This window comes from Alexandromys fortis, unplaced genomic scaffold, assembly GCF_014885135.2.
Source record: "Alexandromys fortis isolate MF-2015 unplaced genomic scaffold, M_Fortis_MF-2015_v1.1 scaffold_134, whole genome shotgun sequence".
In the NCBI taxonomy this organism is placed as follows: Eukaryota; Metazoa; Chordata; class Mammalia; order Rodentia; family Cricetidae; genus Alexandromys; species Alexandromys fortis.
Genome location: NW_026068007.1, coordinates 2,402,605 through 2,423,082, shown reverse-complemented (window position 1 = coordinate 2,423,082; position 20,478 = coordinate 2,402,605). Strand labels below are relative to the sequence as shown.

The 20,478-nt window shown below is 39.5% G+C and overlaps 1 protein-coding gene across 7 annotated transcripts in view; it reads right to left on the bottom strand.

Moving 5' to 3' along the window:
• Nucleotides 1-1,316: 1,316 nt before the first annotated feature.
• The window catches only part of Stxbp5 (syntaxin binding protein 5), a 129,027-nt gene continuing 109,865 nt past the window's right edge, over nucleotides 1,317-20,478 (bottom strand). For 5 of the 7 annotated variants that reach the window (XM_050161584.1, XM_050161586.1, XM_050161587.1 and 2 more), the window contains 7 exons: nucleotides 17,268-17,318; nucleotides 11,330-11,569; nucleotides 10,227-10,596; nucleotides 9,711-9,876; nucleotides 8,038-8,149; nucleotides 4,224-4,444; nucleotides 1,317-2,295 (listed from right to left, as the gene is read on the bottom strand). In XM_050161584.1, coding sequence (XP_050017541.1) covers nucleotides 2,254-2,295; nucleotides 4,224-4,444; nucleotides 8,038-8,149; nucleotides 9,711-9,876; nucleotides 10,227-10,596; nucleotides 11,330-11,569; nucleotides 17,268-17,318 — 1,202 coding nt within the window. In that variant the 3' untranslated portion in view covers nucleotides 1,317-2,253. The remainder of the gene's footprint in view (nucleotides 2,296-4,223; nucleotides 4,445-8,037; nucleotides 8,150-9,710; nucleotides 9,877-10,226; nucleotides 10,597-11,329; nucleotides 11,570-17,267; nucleotides 17,319-20,478) is intronic. The other 2 variants (XM_050161589.1, XM_050161590.1) reach the window with 1 other exon arrangement.

Below are 20,478 nucleotides of genomic sequence, written 5' to 3'. Positions count from 1 at the left end.
TCTCAGGCTGCAGTAGTCAGTGCCCTGGGTTGGTACTGCAGACTGGTTTATTTACAGAATCAAGCACAGCTTGGGAAGATCATTTTCTCTATTCAAAAATACTTTGTACTCTCTAATCTAGTCTCTTAGGTTGTTGTGCACAATATGTAGATTAATTAAAATAAGAAACGAATGACTTAAAATAATGCATTTGGATGATCTTATAAAATCCATCTCAGGTAAACACATCTACTTCTCTACTAATAAATAATTACAACTTTGATTCATTTTATTTACATCAGTTAAAATGACTATAGAAAGGAATTCGGTACACAAATAATGCAACAGATAAATAGGCGAGGCTCCACACAGAGTCAAGCAGTGTCTTAGGCTACGTTAGTACTTTTCACCCTTGGAAAAGTCCCCACTATTGGTATTCATAAAACTGCACCCTTTAAAATGGACACAACTCTTCCTATGAGGTATCATGGGGCATGGGATTAGTGGATAATGTATAATGCGAATTAAGCAATTTGGAAGCTGCCAAATGCTCAGAGCATAGACATGAAACAGAAATATTATTCACCTTCTACAGATTGAGAAACTTTTAAAAATGATTGCAGTTATAAAACATTTTGTCGTGATCAGTTCTCTACCACATATATCTAATCCTTACTTGATGCTATTTAAAATAAACTTTGATGTAAACTTTCATATCCAGTAGTGCACATTATAAAATGTAAACAAAAGAATTCTTAGCGAAAGAGGAACAGGTGAGTGACAGGCTGCGGAACTGAAGATGTCTCACAGGGACGCTCACACAGCACACGGAGGAGAGAACACGCAGGCGCCCATCAGTTCGAGCCCTGCTTATTTCAGGACAGTGACTCAGTGCAGACTTTCATAGAATTTAATATATAAATACCACACTCCCACTTCACTTCTTCCTTTGTGGCTTTAACAATTATATCCTCTAACTGTGTATAACAGGCATCTTCCTTTCTAGGCTGCAATGCGACTGCAGGAACCGACCAGCGTCTGCCATTCAATACACAGCTCCCCTCATGTTACTCAAGTGGTCATACTTTCCTTTCCTTTTTGCCTTTAGTATTTCGAAAGGATATGTACAGATTTGCAATGTATTTCTACAGGAGATATTTTGTAGGTCATTAGACTAGACTCTTGGACAATTACTGACAAAAGAGGCTTGCAGTCTTCCATGCAGCAGCTATGTGCACTAAGATTTAACTGGCTCATCACCTGAGTGGACCGGAATTGTTAGCAAATACAGGACAGTTTAAAAGGGGAGCTGAGCACTTTACTGAAACGATGAAACATTGTTGTTTTAGCAATTTTAATTAAATAATGCAAGGGTACATTTGGTTGAACATTTTATAAAAATTCAAGCAAAATGAAAAATGTAGCCAATTTCAACTTTTCTACAAATTTAAACAGTAACTCTTTTGGTCAAATCTGCCTTTAGCTGAACTAATGTGAACAAGGACAAAGGACACTGAAGAATTCTCCTCACCACAATGGAGGGTTTCTTACTTTCCACGCCGCATGGCCACTACATGGAAACTCTCAGAAGATGAGCGATTCAGTCATGCGCTACACTTTTCCATGAAAAGTGATAGATCACCTTGTTTGCTTCTGAAAACATAGGAACGGAACACAAATATACAGTAACGAGAACCGAAGAGGATCCCATACACAAGCGTGTGTATGCTTAGATTACTGAAAGCCACCATTCAGCACAGTCTAAAGGTAAGGGGACAGTTTGTTGTTTCTCACTAATGATACTGACGGCCAGTCTGCCTGAGAGAGGGCGAGTCCAGACAGCTGTGCAGAATTCAGTCCCGACACAAGTATGACCATTTCAGACTCAGAACTTCTCATTTATTGCCTCTCCCCATGTCGGATAAAACACTGATGGCAGATACCACGGCACAAAATCTTTTGGCATATGAAAGTTTAATACAGGAATGATCCAAGGACTTCTCCACATCCCTTTGGATGTTCCATCCGAGAATGGGACCCCGCTAAGCTCTCCGTTGTCATCTCACAGCCAGCACACGCCATATGCTGCAGTCTGCACGTGTGCGTTCTCAGGGAACCGTGAGACTGAGGTAAGAGAGTGCATGACTGTGCTGGGAGGGGACGGTTTTCAGCAACGCACTTCCCGCTTGGGTTCTTTCCCCAGTACACCAGTGACTGCAACAAGGAAACTGCCTCCTCCTTCTGGCTGAAGTCAGTTTTATTGGACTCTGGTTGTCAGAACTGGTACCACTTCTTATCTTTGTATTTCAGCATCATCTAAAAGAGGGGAAAAAAATAAAAAAAAATATGTTTTCATGTTTCCAGAAAAGTATTTATAATTGGTGTCTATAAAGCATACTACCCTGAACATTCCAGACTGATATTATACCCTGCTTATTTCAATTTATTTAAACTGGAAAGAATTATTCTATTTAGATTAAAAATAGCTATATTCACTAAAAAAAACTATCCTAGAAGATGCTCAAGTTTCTAATACGTATCATAATTTTTTTGATGTGTGAAATAGTTTGTTGCTTTAGTGAATAACTTAAAAATAAGGCAACTGCCATGTCTCTAATTAGAAATAAAAGTAACATTTTATAAAGAATCGGGGAAAGAAAGGCTGGAAAAAGTACTTCCATGTCAAATTTCCTAAGCCCTCCTGTGTGCCAGACAACAAATGACACACTCTTCTTACTTGATTTCAATTGATCTTACAATTCTTGGGGTTTGTGTTTTTTCCTCAGTTTCTCAATAAAAAAAAAAACAAAAAAAAAAAACAAAAAAAAACAAAAAAAAAACACGGTTTCAGGTTTTACTCAAGGTTAACAGAACACTGAGTCTGGGGTTTGGGCCTGATTATCTGAATTCAAGAGCCTCGGATCTCACCTCAATGCACTGTTCTCATTAGACTCTCAATTATGTCTAAAACCTGCATCTAGAGAAGGGAAAGGCACCCCTGCTCCCATGGCTTGGGATGTACAGATACTGTGAAAGTGACAGAGCTGTTTGTATTGTGGCAGCAAACCCTGCTCTTTGCTGACTGAAGGCTATTGGCTCACACTGGAGGTGCTCACGGGCACCTAGGACTCCCGCGGATGCTCTAGACAGATCGTCCAGGTTAAATTATGTCCTTCATGCAACGTGAGCAAAGAAGAGATGGCTATTGGTTGAAAAACTAAAGGAATGCTAGTATTATAAAGACTGGATAATCCAAGATAGAAATAACGTTGACACTGTTCACCTGGGCAAGAGTCTATGACACCCTAGAAGGCCAGTCTAGGAAGCTGAAATGAGAGGTCAGCAGTCCAAAGTGTGAAGTCCAAGAGTGACACACACATGCACAAATAATGTGCACTTTACGCAATTGTTTTGAAGCCCATAAAAACATTAAAAATTTATTTTTATTTCACACACATGAAGTTTTTGCCTGCATTTTTCTATGTGAACAACCTTATGCTGCAAGCAGGCCAGAGAAGGGCATGAGGTTTTCCAGAAGTGGAGTTAGCAGATGGTTGTGAGCTGCCATGTGGGTTCTGGGAACCAAGCACAGGTCCTTTGCAAGAGCAGTAAGTACTCTTACCTGCTGAGTCATCTCTACAACCCATACGTTAATTTTTCATAAAGCCCTGTATCAACCAACAAAATGTAGTTGTGCGAGCATCATTTAGAGATCCCTACACTTTATGGTATCTGTTTCTGAGGTCAATAAGTGCACTATGAAGGTGGTGCCCGTACCTCTCCATCTGTTTCTGAGGTCAATGAGTGCACTAGGAAGGCGGTGCCCCTACCTCTCCATGAGCATTAGCCTACAACACACACAGATACAACATGCTAACTGATTTTTAGATATTTAGAGCTACCTGGAAGAACCCAGGAGACAACTGATTTCCTTCTTAGGTCAAGATGGTTGCAGGCTCTGGCGAGTTAAGGAAGGTTAACATTTTTATTGAGGTCACTGACAACAGCTGCATATCTTCTGTATTGCTTATGAAGGTCCTAAGTGGGCATGTTCCTTCAAAAATGTACAGATTTCGGGAGTCAGAAATCACTGGCTTATTCTTTTAAGGGTTCCCTCTTGTGGTAAAAATTGGAACTTGCAATTTTACATACATGCTTGTAGAAATAACAAAATATGCAATATGTAGTTATTTTTATATTTCTTTCTCTAGTTCTTCGGGTGACTGTCTGCATGTCAGACATACCTCATGAGCGTGTTTAGAAAACGAATCTGCACTGGATAACATAGCTGCAGTTCTCTCTTCCAAGTCACCAAGCTTCTGCCCTCTTTCATCCAAAGCCAACCTGGCTCGGGCTAATTCACCCACAACTCCAGATGCAGCTCCTTTCACACCTTCAATGCCACCAGGACCCGGGATGTGCTGTGCAAGGCTCCTCGAGGCCCTTCCTGAGGATGACTCTCCAACTGGAAGGTGAATAGTGGAGAAAAAAATGAGCAAAAACCCTTCCACATAGCAGCGTTAAATTACAATTTTTGGATCATGTGGCAATACAACTAGAATATTAATATTTAACTTTATAATATACCTTTATTGTGTTGTAAATTATTTCTAGATGCTTTTCAAAATATGCAAAACAACAGTGCACCACTCTAACATCCTACTCTCTCCTCATTCATACAGCAGAGCTCTGGGAAATCAGGGCTAGCGAGCCACTGTGGGAAGAGGTAAGTACATCGATGTAGGTTTTGTAACTAAAATTGCTTTCTGAGTTGTTAACATTATAGTTTATGAATTTTAAGCTTTTAACTTTAAGCCATAAAGATCTAAGTTTTAATTTTCACATTTGATTTATTGTTCTTATTCCACACATGCTTATAAAATTACTGTTTTCATTTGGTAGCCCAGATCTGTAGACAAGTTTTCTTTGTCTCCATTAATGTTTTCCAGATACATGAAATCACATTTTTCTTTAAATGGCTTGCTTCTCCACTTCAGTACCCAGGTCCGGACTCTCTAACACACAGATCGCGACAAATCTTAGGTCCCTGAGATCAGACTCAGTTATACGCCCTCTACTTCTTTTTTTTTTTTAATTTTTTTTTATTTATTAAAGATTTCTGTCTCTTCCCCACCTCCGCCTCCCCTTTCCCTCCCCCTCCCCCAATCAAGTCCCCCTCCCTCGTCAGCCCAAAGAGCAATCAGGGTTCTCTGCCCTGTGGGAAGTCCAAGGACCACCCTCCTCCATCCAGGTCTCGTAAGGTGAGCATCCAAACTGCCTAGGCTCCCACAAAGCCAATACGTGCAGTAGGCTCAAAAACCCACTGCCATTGTTCTTGAGGTCTCAGTAGTCCTCATTGTCCGCTATGTTCAGTGAGACCTGTTTTAGCCCTCTACTTCTTCATGTTTCCTTGACCCCTCACACACTGCTCAGTCCCAGAATGCCTTCATCAAGGAAGCCCACGGCATGTCACCATCACGTTCCACTCTTCCTGTCCTGCTTGTGCTCACTACTCTAGTTCTCTATATCTGCCCATTGTAAATACTCCACATAAATACAGCACACAGCCTGGGCCTCTCTTGGCTAAAGGATCCACACTGAAGATAAGGTCTCAGTTGATCTGTATAGAAGCACACATCAGTGCCATTTCTTCTTATGGCTGAAAAATGAATCACTTTTGGAGCATACCACATTTTGCCTACACTGTCAGTAACCAATGGGTAGTTTCCACTTTTTTTTTTTACTTATTATAAACAATGCTCACTTGGAAGTGTTTGTGTAAACACACATTTTTCAGTTCCCTTGGGCATATATGCCCAGGAATGGGATGGCTGAGACAAGGGCTGGACACTTGGTAACTCCATGTTGAACTTTCTGAGGTCTAGGGGACAGCTTTCTCAAGAACTGCAGCATTTTCATCATTTCTTCCAGCAACATGAGCTGCAGCTTTTCTACACCCTTCCAACGCTCCTGTGTCCTGATCTCAGCTATCCTAGTGAACAGGACGTGATGCTCCACCAAGGCTTCTGCCACACACTGCTTCCTTAATGACAAATGATGGTGGACATCTTTTGATGATTACTGATCGTGAATATTTCAAAAGAAATCCAAACTTTCTGCTCATTCAAAATTGGGCTACTTATTCTTTTATTGGTGAATTATAAATTCTTTGTATATTCTGGATAGTAGACTTCATCATATATCAGATATGATATGCATGTGGTTTGTCCTATTAGTGGAATTACCATCTTTTCTTTTTGCTATTCATTTTCTGAAACAAAGCTTTCACACAGATGAACTACAATTTATCTCATTTATTCTCTGGTTGTTTGTGAGGTAGGTGAAGCATCTGTGAACCACTGACTGAGGTGAAGATTTTCTTCATTCCTTACAAGAGTTTTGTATTTTAATCCTCATGTAAAAGTCCTTGATTCTTTTGACTTAATTTTCATGTTGCTGGTTTTTATCCACATGAATATCTGGTTGTATCAACATCAATTGTTGAAAGGCCATTATTTTATCTCATTGGATTTTCTTGGCATCCTTGCAGAAAATTGACTGAGTATAAATGCAGTAGGCTAATGTCTGGACTCTCAATTGTTTTCTATTGCTTATGTACATGCCAATACCCCACGTCTTACAGACTACAGCTTTGTAGTAACTTTTGCAATGGAAATGTGTCTTCTCGCGTCTGCTTTCAGACTCTGCTTATGGAAGGGGTATCTTCACTTCCTTCATTTCATATAAATCTTACAAGCTGTTTATTGTTTTTTTGCAAAAATCCAGTTTAGAATTTGATGGGGATTATTTATACTGGTTTGAGGAGCCACACTGATATAGCAGCAGGATAAATAAAGTCTTTAAATTCAAGAACATGAAAATCTATTCTGTCTACCTATTAATTTTTTAAAATAATATTCTCAGGTTTTAGAGAGAATGTCTTTTCCTTCTTTGGTGAAGTTATTTCTAAATGGTTTATTTTATAATGCAGAACTCTACCAGACCTTCCAAGAAGAGCTAACACCATATAATATACTCCCCTAGTTACCCCATAGAATGTAAAAGGAAGAACATTCCTCTAGAGAGATGTGACATTGCCTTGCAGAGTGAGAAAAAGATGGGGAGCCATGGGATAGAGATGACCTCCAGACGCTTAACAAAAAAGGAAATGCCTTCTACCCCAGTGCCCCCAAATGAAGAACACAGTGTTGGTGGCACCAGGATAAACTATGGTTATTTCTAGCAGACATAACTGAAGCCTAGTAAGCTGGGTTGTTTTAGGTCAATAGATTTGTGGAGTAACAGCAGTGTCAGAAAACTAAGACAAATAATAATGTATAAAGATCTCATTTTAAGGTTTCATGTATTGATTTATTCAGCAAGTCCTCGAACTTGTTACTGGTAAAGTCTTAGCTACAGGTTATTTTGCCCTGGATGAGGACAGTAGAACCTTGGTCACTCCTTACTCTCCATTTCTCAGCTGCTATGAGGAAACCAGCTTTGCTTCCAGCAGACTGTTCTTCCTCACCCAGCTGGAAGTTGGAAATGTAAACCACAGAGAATCCTGGGCTATGGCTTACAGTGGGAGAGGGCTTGTCTGGCACATGAAAAGCCCAAGGTTCAACTCCCAGTAGCAGGAAAAACACCCCAAACAAATAAAACCAACTTTTCCCCTTTCTGTCAACTTTTCTCTGGTGTTTTATAAAAGTGGCAGAATTGCAACACACTCATCAATTAATGGTAATCAAAAAATAAAACAATAAATATCACATGTAATATAAATAAAGAACATGATTTCTAAACTACCAATTAAAAGTTGTAAACACCCTCTTTTAGCCTTTTGAAGTTGTGCTGATTTTGGTTTCCTGAGAAAAACATGTTCCCGATTGAAAATAGAATGACATAGTAATTTTACGCCTTTTGTTAAACCATGAGTATATCAATTATTGCGATAAATATGAAAAAGTAAGCATAGCTTATACAAGTAACAAAATATTTATAAGGATTGAACGTTTTTGCCTTATAGGAACATAAGCCAAATTAAACTAGCCAACTTACATAGCTCTTCTCTATCCAGAGACTGTGCGCCACCTCCGAACAGGCCTTTAAAGAAACCCCTGTTGGGTGCCTCTGGTGTTTCTACTGGAGTGAAGAGCTCACCCAGCATCTCCTGTAAAAGCAAAACCAATGACACTGTTAAAGGTCCAGGGAAACAGAAATGCAATTATCAAGGTCACCACTGTAAATGTCACGATGTAGTGACGATTTCCTGGAGATTCATCAACAATTCACAAGACAATTCCAAGTGGTCAGAGCAGAAACACACTGGCTCATCTAACAGGAGGGTTCAAGACCAGATCTACTAGGACAATCTATTGTTTTCCCCTCCCATTGATTCTTTGTTAGCATGAGTCAAGACAGTATGCCTGCCTAGAGGGTGAGGGGACCTAACTTGTGCCTGAGACTGTCTTGGTATGTACCCCAGGCTGGTCGGGAACACAAGATCTTTTTCTGAGTTCTGGGACTGCGTTGCCATGCCCAGTGACTATCTGATTTTCAAGATAACCTTTAAATCTAATTCAAGAAGCTGATAACTAAAAGATAACCCGATTTTCTTCTAACAGAACATTCTCTACCAGCAGGCCAAGTCATTCAGGGTAACAATGGCCATAGTTTCAGAATTGTTATCTTGCGTGGCACCAGACATATGTCATTTAGACAGGTCAACTTCATTTTCATAAACATGTCATTTCCACAAACATCATGTGACACATGGAAATTCAGAGACCCACAGGAAGAGGGAGGAGCAGGGAGACACTGACAATCTTCTCCTGAACTACGGTCAACATTCTTCAGACAGAAGACAAATAAGAGCAAGTTTGGAGAGAGGAATGGAGTAGCCAAGGAGCCTATGGCCAACATGACACTAGAGGAAATGCTCCACTCTTCCCACTGAGCATCTGCATCTCCTTCCCTACAGAGTTTGCAGTCTTCCTGAGATCACGGGGACAAGGAGACGAAGGGATGTTGCTGGAAAGGAGCACGTCCTTTATATGCTGGCAATACCAAGTCTGACTGGAAAGAGGTGCTACCAATGTCTTAATATGGCTTTGCCTTGTCTTCATTTCTTACGTGCTTCTGTCTACAAGAGTAGGAGTTTATGTTCTGACGTTATCAGTTGTGTTTTCATAACAGAAAGATGCTGGGCTGCAGCTAAGAAGCCGTTGCTAACCCAAGGCGACAAAGACCTTTCCCCTTTCGTTTCCTTGTAGAAGCTTTACAGTTTTAGGGTTAAAATGTAACTCTGTGATCTATTGTGATAGTTGTGTTAAACAAATTAAGTAAGTCTCAGCCAAAACTTACATGTCTTTTTTCTTACTTGTAGGCTCTAGATTTTCTATTGATCTATAAAACTGTGTATGTATAGAAGACACTTGAGAAGAAGAAAAACATACTGTATAGGGTACAATCAGGACTAACTAGGGGGCAGGCAAAGAAGAAAAGGCAAAGGGATGTGGGTGTAAGCCCCATGTATATTGAATGCCTACATGAAAACTACCCTCTGCAACCCAGCATACAAAAATAAAGTGCGAAAAATAAACCAAACAAAAAGGTTCTGAGTTTCCTACATTGGCTCCAATGGGCATTCCAGGAGAAAAGGACACAGATAGTATGAGGGCCCTCAGAGAATCCTTAAGTTCTACAAAAGTTCTAATACTTGTGTTGCTCACTTGAAGATTTTCACACGTCTCTTGACTGTAGGTGAGTCTCTGGATTTCTGTGGGCGAAACAAGGTATAACGCTTGTCCATTGTTGGTGAAGCAAAAGGTCCTGGCTATCCGCATGTTCGTAAGGGGCAAGTAGTAGACGTCCAACAGAGGCCTTAGGCTTGGCAAACTTGAGGGAAAGTAAACAATTTGTTAGTAATAGGCAGCAAGTTATTCGTAGGGTGGGTACACTGTACAGTAACACTATGCATGAAGACATGACAGCCAAAAGCACTACTCTGAATGGTCGTCTAGAAAATTCATGAAAAACAATAAAAAAAGGCTGGGGTTGTCAAATCATTTAGTAGCTGAGGGAGGGAAAATAGGGTTTGCATTGCTCATACCCTTGTTTACTATATTACCTATATAGAAATAGATTCTTAGTGTATAAGATGAACAACTCAATATTTTTTTTCAAGCTGAATTTATACTGTGATCCAAGCAGGAATCTGTATGTGTTAAGAAATGACCTCTTCATACCTGAAAGTCATAATATGGCCGTTGGCGCAGAAGCAGGCGAGGCAGACACTGTTGCTCAATGCTACGATATCTCCACGAAGCACGAAGGACGTCTCAGTAATGTTCTGCTTGTACGCACAGTTCTGGGTCGGCAGTGAGATGACCTTAGCTTGCTTTTCAGAACATATCACTGCATACTGGTTTTCACTAATTTCCTGAGAAGAGGAGGGGGACACTGAGACAGGGCGCCGCTTTTTCAGCTTCTCCTTTTCGTCTTTTTCTTCGGGAACGTTGTGCTCTTTCCAGGGTTCGGACGCAGGTGGCATTAAGCAGCCCGTGGCATCCAGAAATGCCATTCTCAAGATTGCACCTTTTAACCTCAATATAGTACCTAGAACGTAGAAGTTTAGTATATACTTCCATTTTTAAATTCAGAGTAAATACGCGTATTCCAACTCTGACACTAAAGACACACAAATGTGCTGGGTGCACCCTGGACTGAGTATCTAACTGTATCAGGTTACTGAGAAAAATCCAAAACTCAAGCCATCTTACTTATGAGTCTGGAAAAGTATGTCATCCTTACATGCTCCAAACATAATGTCAACAGTTAATAATTTATAAATTAATCAAATAATTAAATCTGCCCACACATATCTGATTAATAATGAATGATTAGCTGTTTTGTTTAATGTAGAACTAGAAAATCTATTTTCCTTAAAAACATTAAAACTAATTTGCGGACACAGACACCTGTGGAAGAGAGAGGACAACGTGGAGAGTTGAGTCTCTCCTTCCCCTTATTTCTGAGGCAGGGCCGGACTGGCTCGCCTGAGAGCTCTGGGCCAGTTTCCCTGTCTTTCCTCTTACCTGACACGGGAGTGCTGGGATTACAGATGTGTTCATGCTGAGTTCTGGGGAACTGAACTCAAGTTAGTAGGTTTGAGTGACAAATGATTTTACTGGCTGACCCTTCTCCATAGCCCTAGAAAATTTATTTCTTAAAACAGAAAGCTGCCACTAATAGCATTTGTCCGTACAATGCTTAGATCAGTAAGTGCTAACTGGGTCAGAGCATGTCCTACATGGGGCACCACCTGCATGCAGAGCCAGGGCATACGCACCACTTGGAGACACAATCACTGGCTGAAGGAGTCTTTGGTCGGGCCCTGGAGGAAGGTTCAGTGTGATGATGAACACTGTTCCCAGCGTTGTTCCCACCCACAGACATGGGGACGGGGAAGAGTCCGTCTTCCGAGTGTAAGTTTCACAGAAATGAAGAGCAGAGATGGCCTCTCGGGATTCCTTGTCAATGCTGGTTACACTTGAACTCCGCGATCTGCTGAAGGAATTGTCTTTTATATCTGAAATGATTTAAAATGTGTGATAGTTTTAGTTATAACATGTCACACTTTTTTTTTTTTGCTGTTGTTGTTGTTTCAAATTTGATCAAGTACTTAAATTTTCCCCAAAGCAAAATCTATGGCATGTGTAGCTTTTAATGTCCTTTCAGGTGAAAAGATAAACAATTTACTTTTATGTTAATTAAATTTCCTTTTTGCTTAAATACAAAATGCAAATTAAGTTTCAGGAGAGCTGCCAGAATGTGTGACCTCTGCATGACCTTTGTATCCAGCACCCACTGTCCTTGCAGGGCTATTACTTCCTGGCCATCAGAAGACAGGATTAGATAACAGTAGAGATGGGAAGATCCCGTCACGTCTTTATACGCACAGACTGCACCTAGAAGTGCTTAAAGGCTGAACCGCGTCTGTTTCTCAGTTTGTTCACACGAACACCATAAAAACCAGAGGAAGATTTCCCTTGATAGAAAATATTCATCTGCGATATTGGGCTTCAATATGTGTATGTGGTACCTGGCTCACTCTTAATGCCAGGCATATTTCTCCAGTCAAGTTTGACTGTAGCACTGCAGCCACTCACTGCATTTTAACCTGCCTGAATGTCTGTCCGTGAAGGTAGCAGTCACCTGGATGCGGAGTTAGGACGGCTGTGCGCTGCTGCACGGGTTCTCTGTCTACTGAGCCTTCCCCAGTATATATTTGAAAATTATACTCACTACTTTTTCTTCCACTAGCTTCTCAGGTTCAGTTCTAACTCCATTTGAAGCCTTGGCCTCCTTTCTCTGAGCATGCCCAAATGGTTACCAGGCACGCTCTCTGCTTTGTCTCCTAAGAAATCCTATCATGGACAGAGCTGTAAACTCTACCGACGCTGGTGAATTCCGGGTTACCTCAACCAGTAGGCCCCAGCCCTGCTTCCATGCTTTCACTTTACCCACACAAGAGTGGGGACGCTAAGTTCCGTGGCAATATTGTTTCCTTTTTTCTGTCGGCAATCTAGTTCCATTAGTTTAAATTCAGGTTCTCATCTTCATTTACCTAGACTGACAACGCCTCCTTTAGTTTCTCACTGCTAATACATCTCAGTTTTATATAGCACAATTATAATCACTGTGATTAAAAACATCCCTTAGTAGCTTCTACTTGTCTATTTGATCTACTATTTGATCATGCTCAGTCTTACTATGATCGCACAGAGCCTCTCAACAAACTTCGAGCACAAGTTCCTGGTCCTGTCTCAGATGTTAAGCCTCTTTAGTTTGTTATGGAACCTAAGTGGAGACTCTTGTTTTTTTCCAAACCTAACCCATATTTAACTTTTGGGATCTTCTGAAGATCCTTGCATCTGACCCTTTAGTGCCAGCAACAGTTGTCATCTCAGCCATTCTTCAGGCCTCTGCCGTTGTGGGAATTCATTCGGCCAATAACTTTGGGGTACTAGCCGTTGGGTGCTGTCTGAGTTAGCTAATAAGAAGCCTAAGCCATTGTCCAAACAATTATATTTAATATACTAGCCTCTGCGTGATTATCTCAGAAGTGTTGCAGGGACCCGGCGGGCAGAGAGAAATCGGCACAGTGGGAGGGGGCGAGACAGAGAGAAAGTCTCCATCCATTTGCACTCTGCCCTTGACTTTAAGCTACTGGGCTTGTTCTCTCCCACAGCTGTCCCAGAACAATGGGACCCACAGCTATTTCTGACTTGTCTTATTTCCTGTTCTAAGACTGCTGGAGTGAAAGGATGGTATTGTTTTGATGCTCTGCAGAATTTGCTAACGTTTCACTTATGAAGTTTATTCAACAAACACTTACTAAAGATGGATCGATAATCGATACTTTAAATCATTTTGTTCAATGGTGTCATTAGGTGTATTAAAATTCCCAGAGGCCTCCATAAATCAATCCTAGTGCGCCTCACTTCTGAAATCACGTCTTTCAATGCTTTTTAATGTCATTAATTAAAAGTGCAGGAAAGTTTTCCAAGGTGTATTTTAGTAATATAAAAAGGTATAACCCAATCCTGATACTCCATGGGCTTCCTGCAAACAAGTTTAGACTCATAAATGGAAAATATTTCGCCAATAATTTCATGTGGCAGATTTTGATGGTAGCAAGCCTCTAACTCACTAGTAACGACAGCAGCCAGGGCCATATCTAACTGCAGCTTCTGAACATTGCCTTTCTTTTGTTCAAAGGTCTGTACTTCCCTGACAGGTGACACCATGGTGGAAAAGATGACTGCTCTGGTGTGGAGAGGAGTGAGTGTGTCACCCTGACACGGATGACGGGGAGTCTCGTCCCCAGGGTGGCAATGCTGACCTGACAAAGTCTTTAAGAGCAGGGCCCAGTGGGAGCTTAGCAGTCACTGCGGCATCGCCCACAGAGGGCATGCATGCAGTTCTCAAGGAACCCTGGTTTGGCTGGCACGAGAAGTATGGAGAACAAGCTGTAAGCCTGGCCCCTGTCTGTCTCACTTCTAGCCTTGCCACCACATGACCTATCCCTCTGACACACTTTCCCACTCTGATATCGTACATCATGTGAGAGCCAGAAAGCTCTGACCAAAAGAAAGAAGCAGATGAGGGTGCCAAGTGAGCAAATATTTAAAATATAAATTATTAATAAATAAACTATTAAAAAATTGGGTATTTTGTTACAGCACCAGAAAATAACTAAAGCCGTTCATGTAAATGAAACAAAACTTTCCATAATCTATAAATACCACATTTCAGCAGTTAAGAGCACTTCCTGCTCTTCCTAAAGTCTTGAGTTCAATTTCCAGCAACCACATGATGGCTCACAATCATCTATAATGAGGTCTGGTGACCTCTTCAGGAACAGAACTCATCAACTTAGTCAGTCATCCTCATCAACTTAGACCACGACACCCAATATGGACAAGTTCAATAGAACCTCCACATACAGGCTGCCCATGTATGCTTCAGCATTTCCAGGGAATAAACTTCATTTCATTTTTAATAAAAAATACTAACTATAAGAATTTATGAATGTTTTCAAATCTCCAAAGTTACTTTTCAAAATGAAAATTTAAATGTATTTTCCAATGATAATATGTTTTGTTACATAAACAATACACCTAAATGACAGACAAATTTAGTTATGCCCTAGTGGTAAGAACGGAAAGTAATGCTACAAGAAAAGTTGGCAGTACAAATTTCTGTAAATTAACACGTGGAAAATGACATATTTGTTAAAATTATAGGGCAGTTAACAATAATTTAAAATTTGAATGTTAATTCAGCGAAGTATACAGTGTATTAATTTAATAGACTGATTTAATTTAAAATACTAAACTATATAGCAGTTTTTACTATATGAGTTACCTATAAAAATTATATCATCAGAGAAACTCCTCAGGCTATATCAATATGAGAAAAATGGATTTGTCGTAATGACAAAATTCCATCTTGATGGACATCAGTTGCCTATTTATCATCTACTTAGAACTGTTTAAAATTAAGTTAGAATTCCCAGTGTTTCATGAAACACGACTCCACCTATTAAGTCAGTTGGTATGGGTATCTGTGACTTGATTTATTCTTAGAAAGTGAGCAAGCTAAAGAAAACAGAACAGTTGGTTAGTTTGTTTGTTTGAGACACTGCCTCAGTGTATAGATTAGACTGGTTTCAAACTCTGGATTTTCTTGTCTCAACTTTTAAAAGCTGGCATAACAAAAGCACTATTAGACAATATTTAGCAGTTCTAGTATGAAGAACAGAAATGACAATGGCTAGAATACAACAAGGCTTGCCAAAATCCAGGTATTATCATAATATTATATATCACCATTTTTGTTGAATCTATATAATCACCTTGAAAAATACTGTCACTCTTTAACTAGTAATGAAAGAGGTCTAGAGAGGCTTATGAAAGCAGGGTGGGAACACACTGACTAAATGATTTCTATGATTTGACAGATAGTATGTGTTTTTAAAAATAATTGACTGTGCCAGGCGGTGATGGCACACACCTTAAGTCCCAGTACTTGGGAGGCAAGACTGCAAATCTCAGTGAGTTTGAGGCTAACCTGGTTTATAAAGCAAGTTCTAGGACAGCTGGGACTACACAGAGAAACCATGTCTCACAAAAACAAAAAAAAAGTTTATTATAATAGACATACACACACACAAATATACACACTCTACTAGCTTAGAAAGCACTTTGAAATGAGTACTTGAGAATATGAGACTTTTAAAGATACTGAAAGACTCACAGTCAGTTTAAGTGGCAATATTGAATGTTACTGAAACCATGAGCCTCTCCAAATGTGTGATGAAAATCCTGGATCCTCTTCTAGAGCAAACATGTACAACACAAGTCTAAGAAATGCTTGAGTTTAAATTATGACTTTCAGTTTTTTAGTTATAAATCTTACTTCTATAGTTATACTATACATAAATGTTTTTAATTAAACTTATTCTTTAACAATTCTTTTTCTCCCTCTCCATGCTTCCTTCCCTCCATCTTTTCTCTTCTCTCTCTTCTCTCTCTCTCTCTCTCTCTCTCTCTCTCTCTCTCTCTCTCTCTCTCTCTCTCTCTCTCTCTCACACACACACACACACACACACACACACGCACCCCTACATCTACATGGCACTCAGATTTTCATTTTTATAATAAAGGACATTGCTCTTCTGGAAACAGGAGCTAGCTTATATCCTATGGTTAATTTCATTCCCCTTTAAAGTGGTACTGTAGAATTATACTAAATTGGATTTCCTACAGTCAGAACTCCTACTGATGATACCTATGTATATAACAGGCCTCTACTGAATACCACATGCTTCCTCTCAGTACAAGAGAGGTAAAGAAAATGGTGAGAGATAGGTTAACGTTAGTATGTTATAGCATACAGAACAAATTTCTTATGAAGCACTGTCATTGTTGACAATAATTTAGAAATACTCTCTTATAATACTTTTATGTAGCTCATTCACTATGGAATCAATGGGAAGGTACCCACACACTGTGCTCAGTCTGATGCCTGAGTCTGACAAGGACTCTAGTTAGCACAGAGGAAGGTTTAAGGAAAGCAGTACAGTCATCCTTAAGACCACGCTCAGGAAAAGCATCCTTCACTGCTACTTCTTCCACCAAACTAAACGGGCATTTCAGGGAGGGGTCTAGAGAGAAATGTGGCTTCACCTGTACTACATGGATCTTGTTCCCTTATTGCAATCCTCTACACGAAAGCCTGGGAGCCGTTCCGAGACTAAAGCACAGTGTCTGGATGGACTCTTCCCACTGACTTCAGAAGAAATGAGCTGCATGAAGTATCATAGGGAGTATCTCTAAATTACATCCGAGCCAACAATGACAATGCTTAACAAGAAACTGTTCGATAAGAAAAACTAGTTATCTATTTCAGAAATATTAAACTAGTATAAAATTAAGTTTGTAGAGTTTAAAATGGTTTTTGAACGGATGGGATATAAACAGTTTTAGTAAAAACTAATCTGTAATTGAGAAAATTTTACTTAGAAAAGAGCAAGAGAAGCAAGGAAATACGGATTTTGTCTTGCCTGAGTGTGCATCCTAAATGCTATTTTAAAAGGTGTTACATCAGGGATCATCGTAACATTGACTTTCAGTGGGATTTGCATTACAATAATCTGTAATATTCTGATCTCCACTTTCCTTCTATTAAGTTCAATTACTTTGCATATTTATTCTACTCACCTAAATCGGGCTTTAGATCAGTTGGCAAGCTTAATTTCCTTGACATCTTTGCTGAAAAACAAAATAAATTTTTAAAATTCTGAGAAATATTTGACTGATATTTATCATAGCAACTGATTTTCAAGAGAGAAGTGAATAGTTTTATTACTGAATCTAGACCCTGAGATAATTAAAATACATTTATAATGATATCAGGAGTGGAAATTAAATCTTAAATATTTCTAAAAGGGTGTACTTACTTGATGTAATATCTCTGTATGCTTGAAGCTCTTACTTCAAGGCAGCATTTTAAACTCTTAACTTACAAACAGTTACTGCTCAGGACTATGGAGCAAAACCACTCCTCAGAGGATGTGTTGCAGACGAGGCAACAGCCACAAGCACAAGCTAGGGCATGTGACAGAACATTTTCCTAGCTCCTGGCTCCTGGGTATTGGACTCCTTGTTTTTGTTTAAAGTTAATTTTTAGAATATAAGACATGCTTATATCTCTAAACAAATCAAAGTATTTATTCAATTAACATATTTGATGGAATCACTATTTGACATAAATTAATACTTCCATTTCTATTTTAGTGAGAAAAACACAAAGTCATACTTAATCTAAAATTATGGTATTTATATAAAATATCAATACGGTCCTTTTATATAAAAGAAACTTCAAAACTTCACCCATAAGTTTCCTGGAATTCACTCTCCATCCTCAAAATCAGTTATTGCCTTCATTTAGGAAGTGGTTGAAAGTTAGGAGTCAGTTTGCTACATCTATTTGTTAGTGGTATGGCATGCGGCATAGACTAGTGCTCCCAATGGGAAAGTTTGAAAAAAAAAATACTGGTTAATACACGAATGCACACATTTGGTTACAGTTGGGACGGTTAGGAGATACTTAAAGCACAGACCCTGCTAGTCCACAAGGGCGCCATGTAAACAAAGAGAAATCCAGTCACAGTACATGACTTCCACATCTAAAAAAACCACAAATCCAACGTTAGGAATAGGCATATGGTAGGCTGGAAAGGTCCTAGGGCGGGGGAGGAGAGTCAGTTTGTTACTTCTTAGCTTGACTAAGCTAATTAGAATATTCTAACAAAACAACTGGCCACGTTTATCCATCAGCTGTCTCATCTTCACCAGCTTTCCAAATCTGAGACAAGAGATAAAGGTAACACACAATCAAAGTAGCTGAAGATAACCATAACTGTTGACCTTATATATCTGAGTGCTACTGTATTTGATGTACAATATGCTTGGAGTCAGAAGACACTGTGTCCCTCAAACAGTGCTCTAAAGGCAATATTATTAAGTCAACACTTACAAAGAATTCACAGAAACTTTCACTAGGTATCACAGGTCCGATATGGATAGATTGATAAGTAACATGAAATAGAAAAATCTGGCTTACATAGCTCAAATATAATTTTTAAAAGACCCTTTTGTCATCTCTCTGACCCCACTACTCTGTTTGGTCAGATTATTGTGAGCCACTAGGACCCATTCTCAGATGTGAATGTGTTCATTCATCTCTTGTTACTGCATCTGTGATGCTTCCTTACCCTAAACCTGATGACATTTTTAGTAAAAGAGGCGAGGGACCTTTAAGACAAACGTATAGAATTTCATGCATTACTCAACTGTTTTGTTGTTGTTTGTTTGTTTTTGAGATGGAATTCTCTATGTAACAGTCCTGGCTGTCCTAGATAGAACTTACTCCATAGAATAGGCTGGCTTCAAACTTACAGAGATCCACCTGTCTCTCTCCCAAGTGCTGGGATTAAAGGTGTGCACCATGATGCCTAGCTCAACCTTTTAAGTTATTTCAAATCCAAAATTCAACATATATATATATAGTAATATCACAACTACTTGTTATAAATAACAAGTTTATCTCTCTTGAAGTAATTTTGTTTTATTAATACTTTCAATAATCCGACTTGTGGTCCTGCTAAAAAATTTTTTAGTAACACAATTCTGAATTTCATTAAATACTTTTCTTTCTTTAGTATTTGCACTAGAAGAAATTCATATAACTTCAGGTATCTCTAGAAATGTAAACAAATCTCTCTAATAAAATAAAAACGTCTGTCTAGCACTATGATTTCTTTATTATATAAAATATGGAGTATAGTAAATATTTCGGTATTTTTTTTAATACCGAGAAGATAAAAGGACACATACAATGACTAGGAAGATTGTTCACTATCATCTTGTTACAATTTTCAAAACATCTTAATTACGTACTTCTGCTAATTGTTTTGTCTCCAAACCTTCCCCTCCCCCCCCTTTTTTTTTTGGTTTTTCGAGACAGGGTTTCTCTGTGGCTTTGGAGCCTGTCCTGGAACTAGCTCTTGTAGACCAGGCTGGTCTCGAACTCACAGAAATCCGCCTGCCTCTGCCTCCCGAGTGCTGGGATTAAAGGCGTGCGCCACCACCGCCCGGCTCTCCAAACCCTTTTAACTGTAGAACTTTATAACCCAGTGTCCACCAACTCGGCTGATCCTGAGGTCAGCACTACCCGGTGAGACTGTGGCCACAGCACCACAGAGGAAGACTATGGACACAGAACCACCCAGTGAGACTGTGGGCACAGCACCACAGAGGAAGACTGTGGACACAGCATTTAGCTTCTCTGAGTATCGGTTTCCTGAGATAAACAAGGATGAGAAGACTGAAGCTGTAGGATTTATTAAAGTCTGCAGAAATAAAGGCAGAGAGAGGAAATTTAAGCTGTGTTAGAGCCATCAGGACATATATGAAAAGAACCAATAAAAAGAGCACATGACCAGTGGACAGCACTCACGTCACTTACACTGACTCAAAAATGACTTCAGACTTTACTGAGAAATGAGCCATTGACTGAATATCCACGCTCTTAGAACTGGAGAGATAAGGGGCCCCTGAGGTTTAATCTTCTCCATTAACCAATGCCACAGAATAAAAATTACCTACTAGGTAACACAGAGAGGTGTCCATTAAAAATAGAGTTGTATTTCTATTTGTTTTGCCACAATACTTACTAAGTAGCATTATTTTTGAATCTTTATTCTTTAATTTCTAAGATTGTTCCCCCTCCCCCTGGTTTTACACATTCAGGCAATTTGGTCATCTTTCTTGAGACACAGAAACTAAAATGGACCTCAAGGCAAGATAAGACCATGAGAAGCAACTAGAAATCTACTTTTAGCATGGCATGAAACAGGATAATCAACAA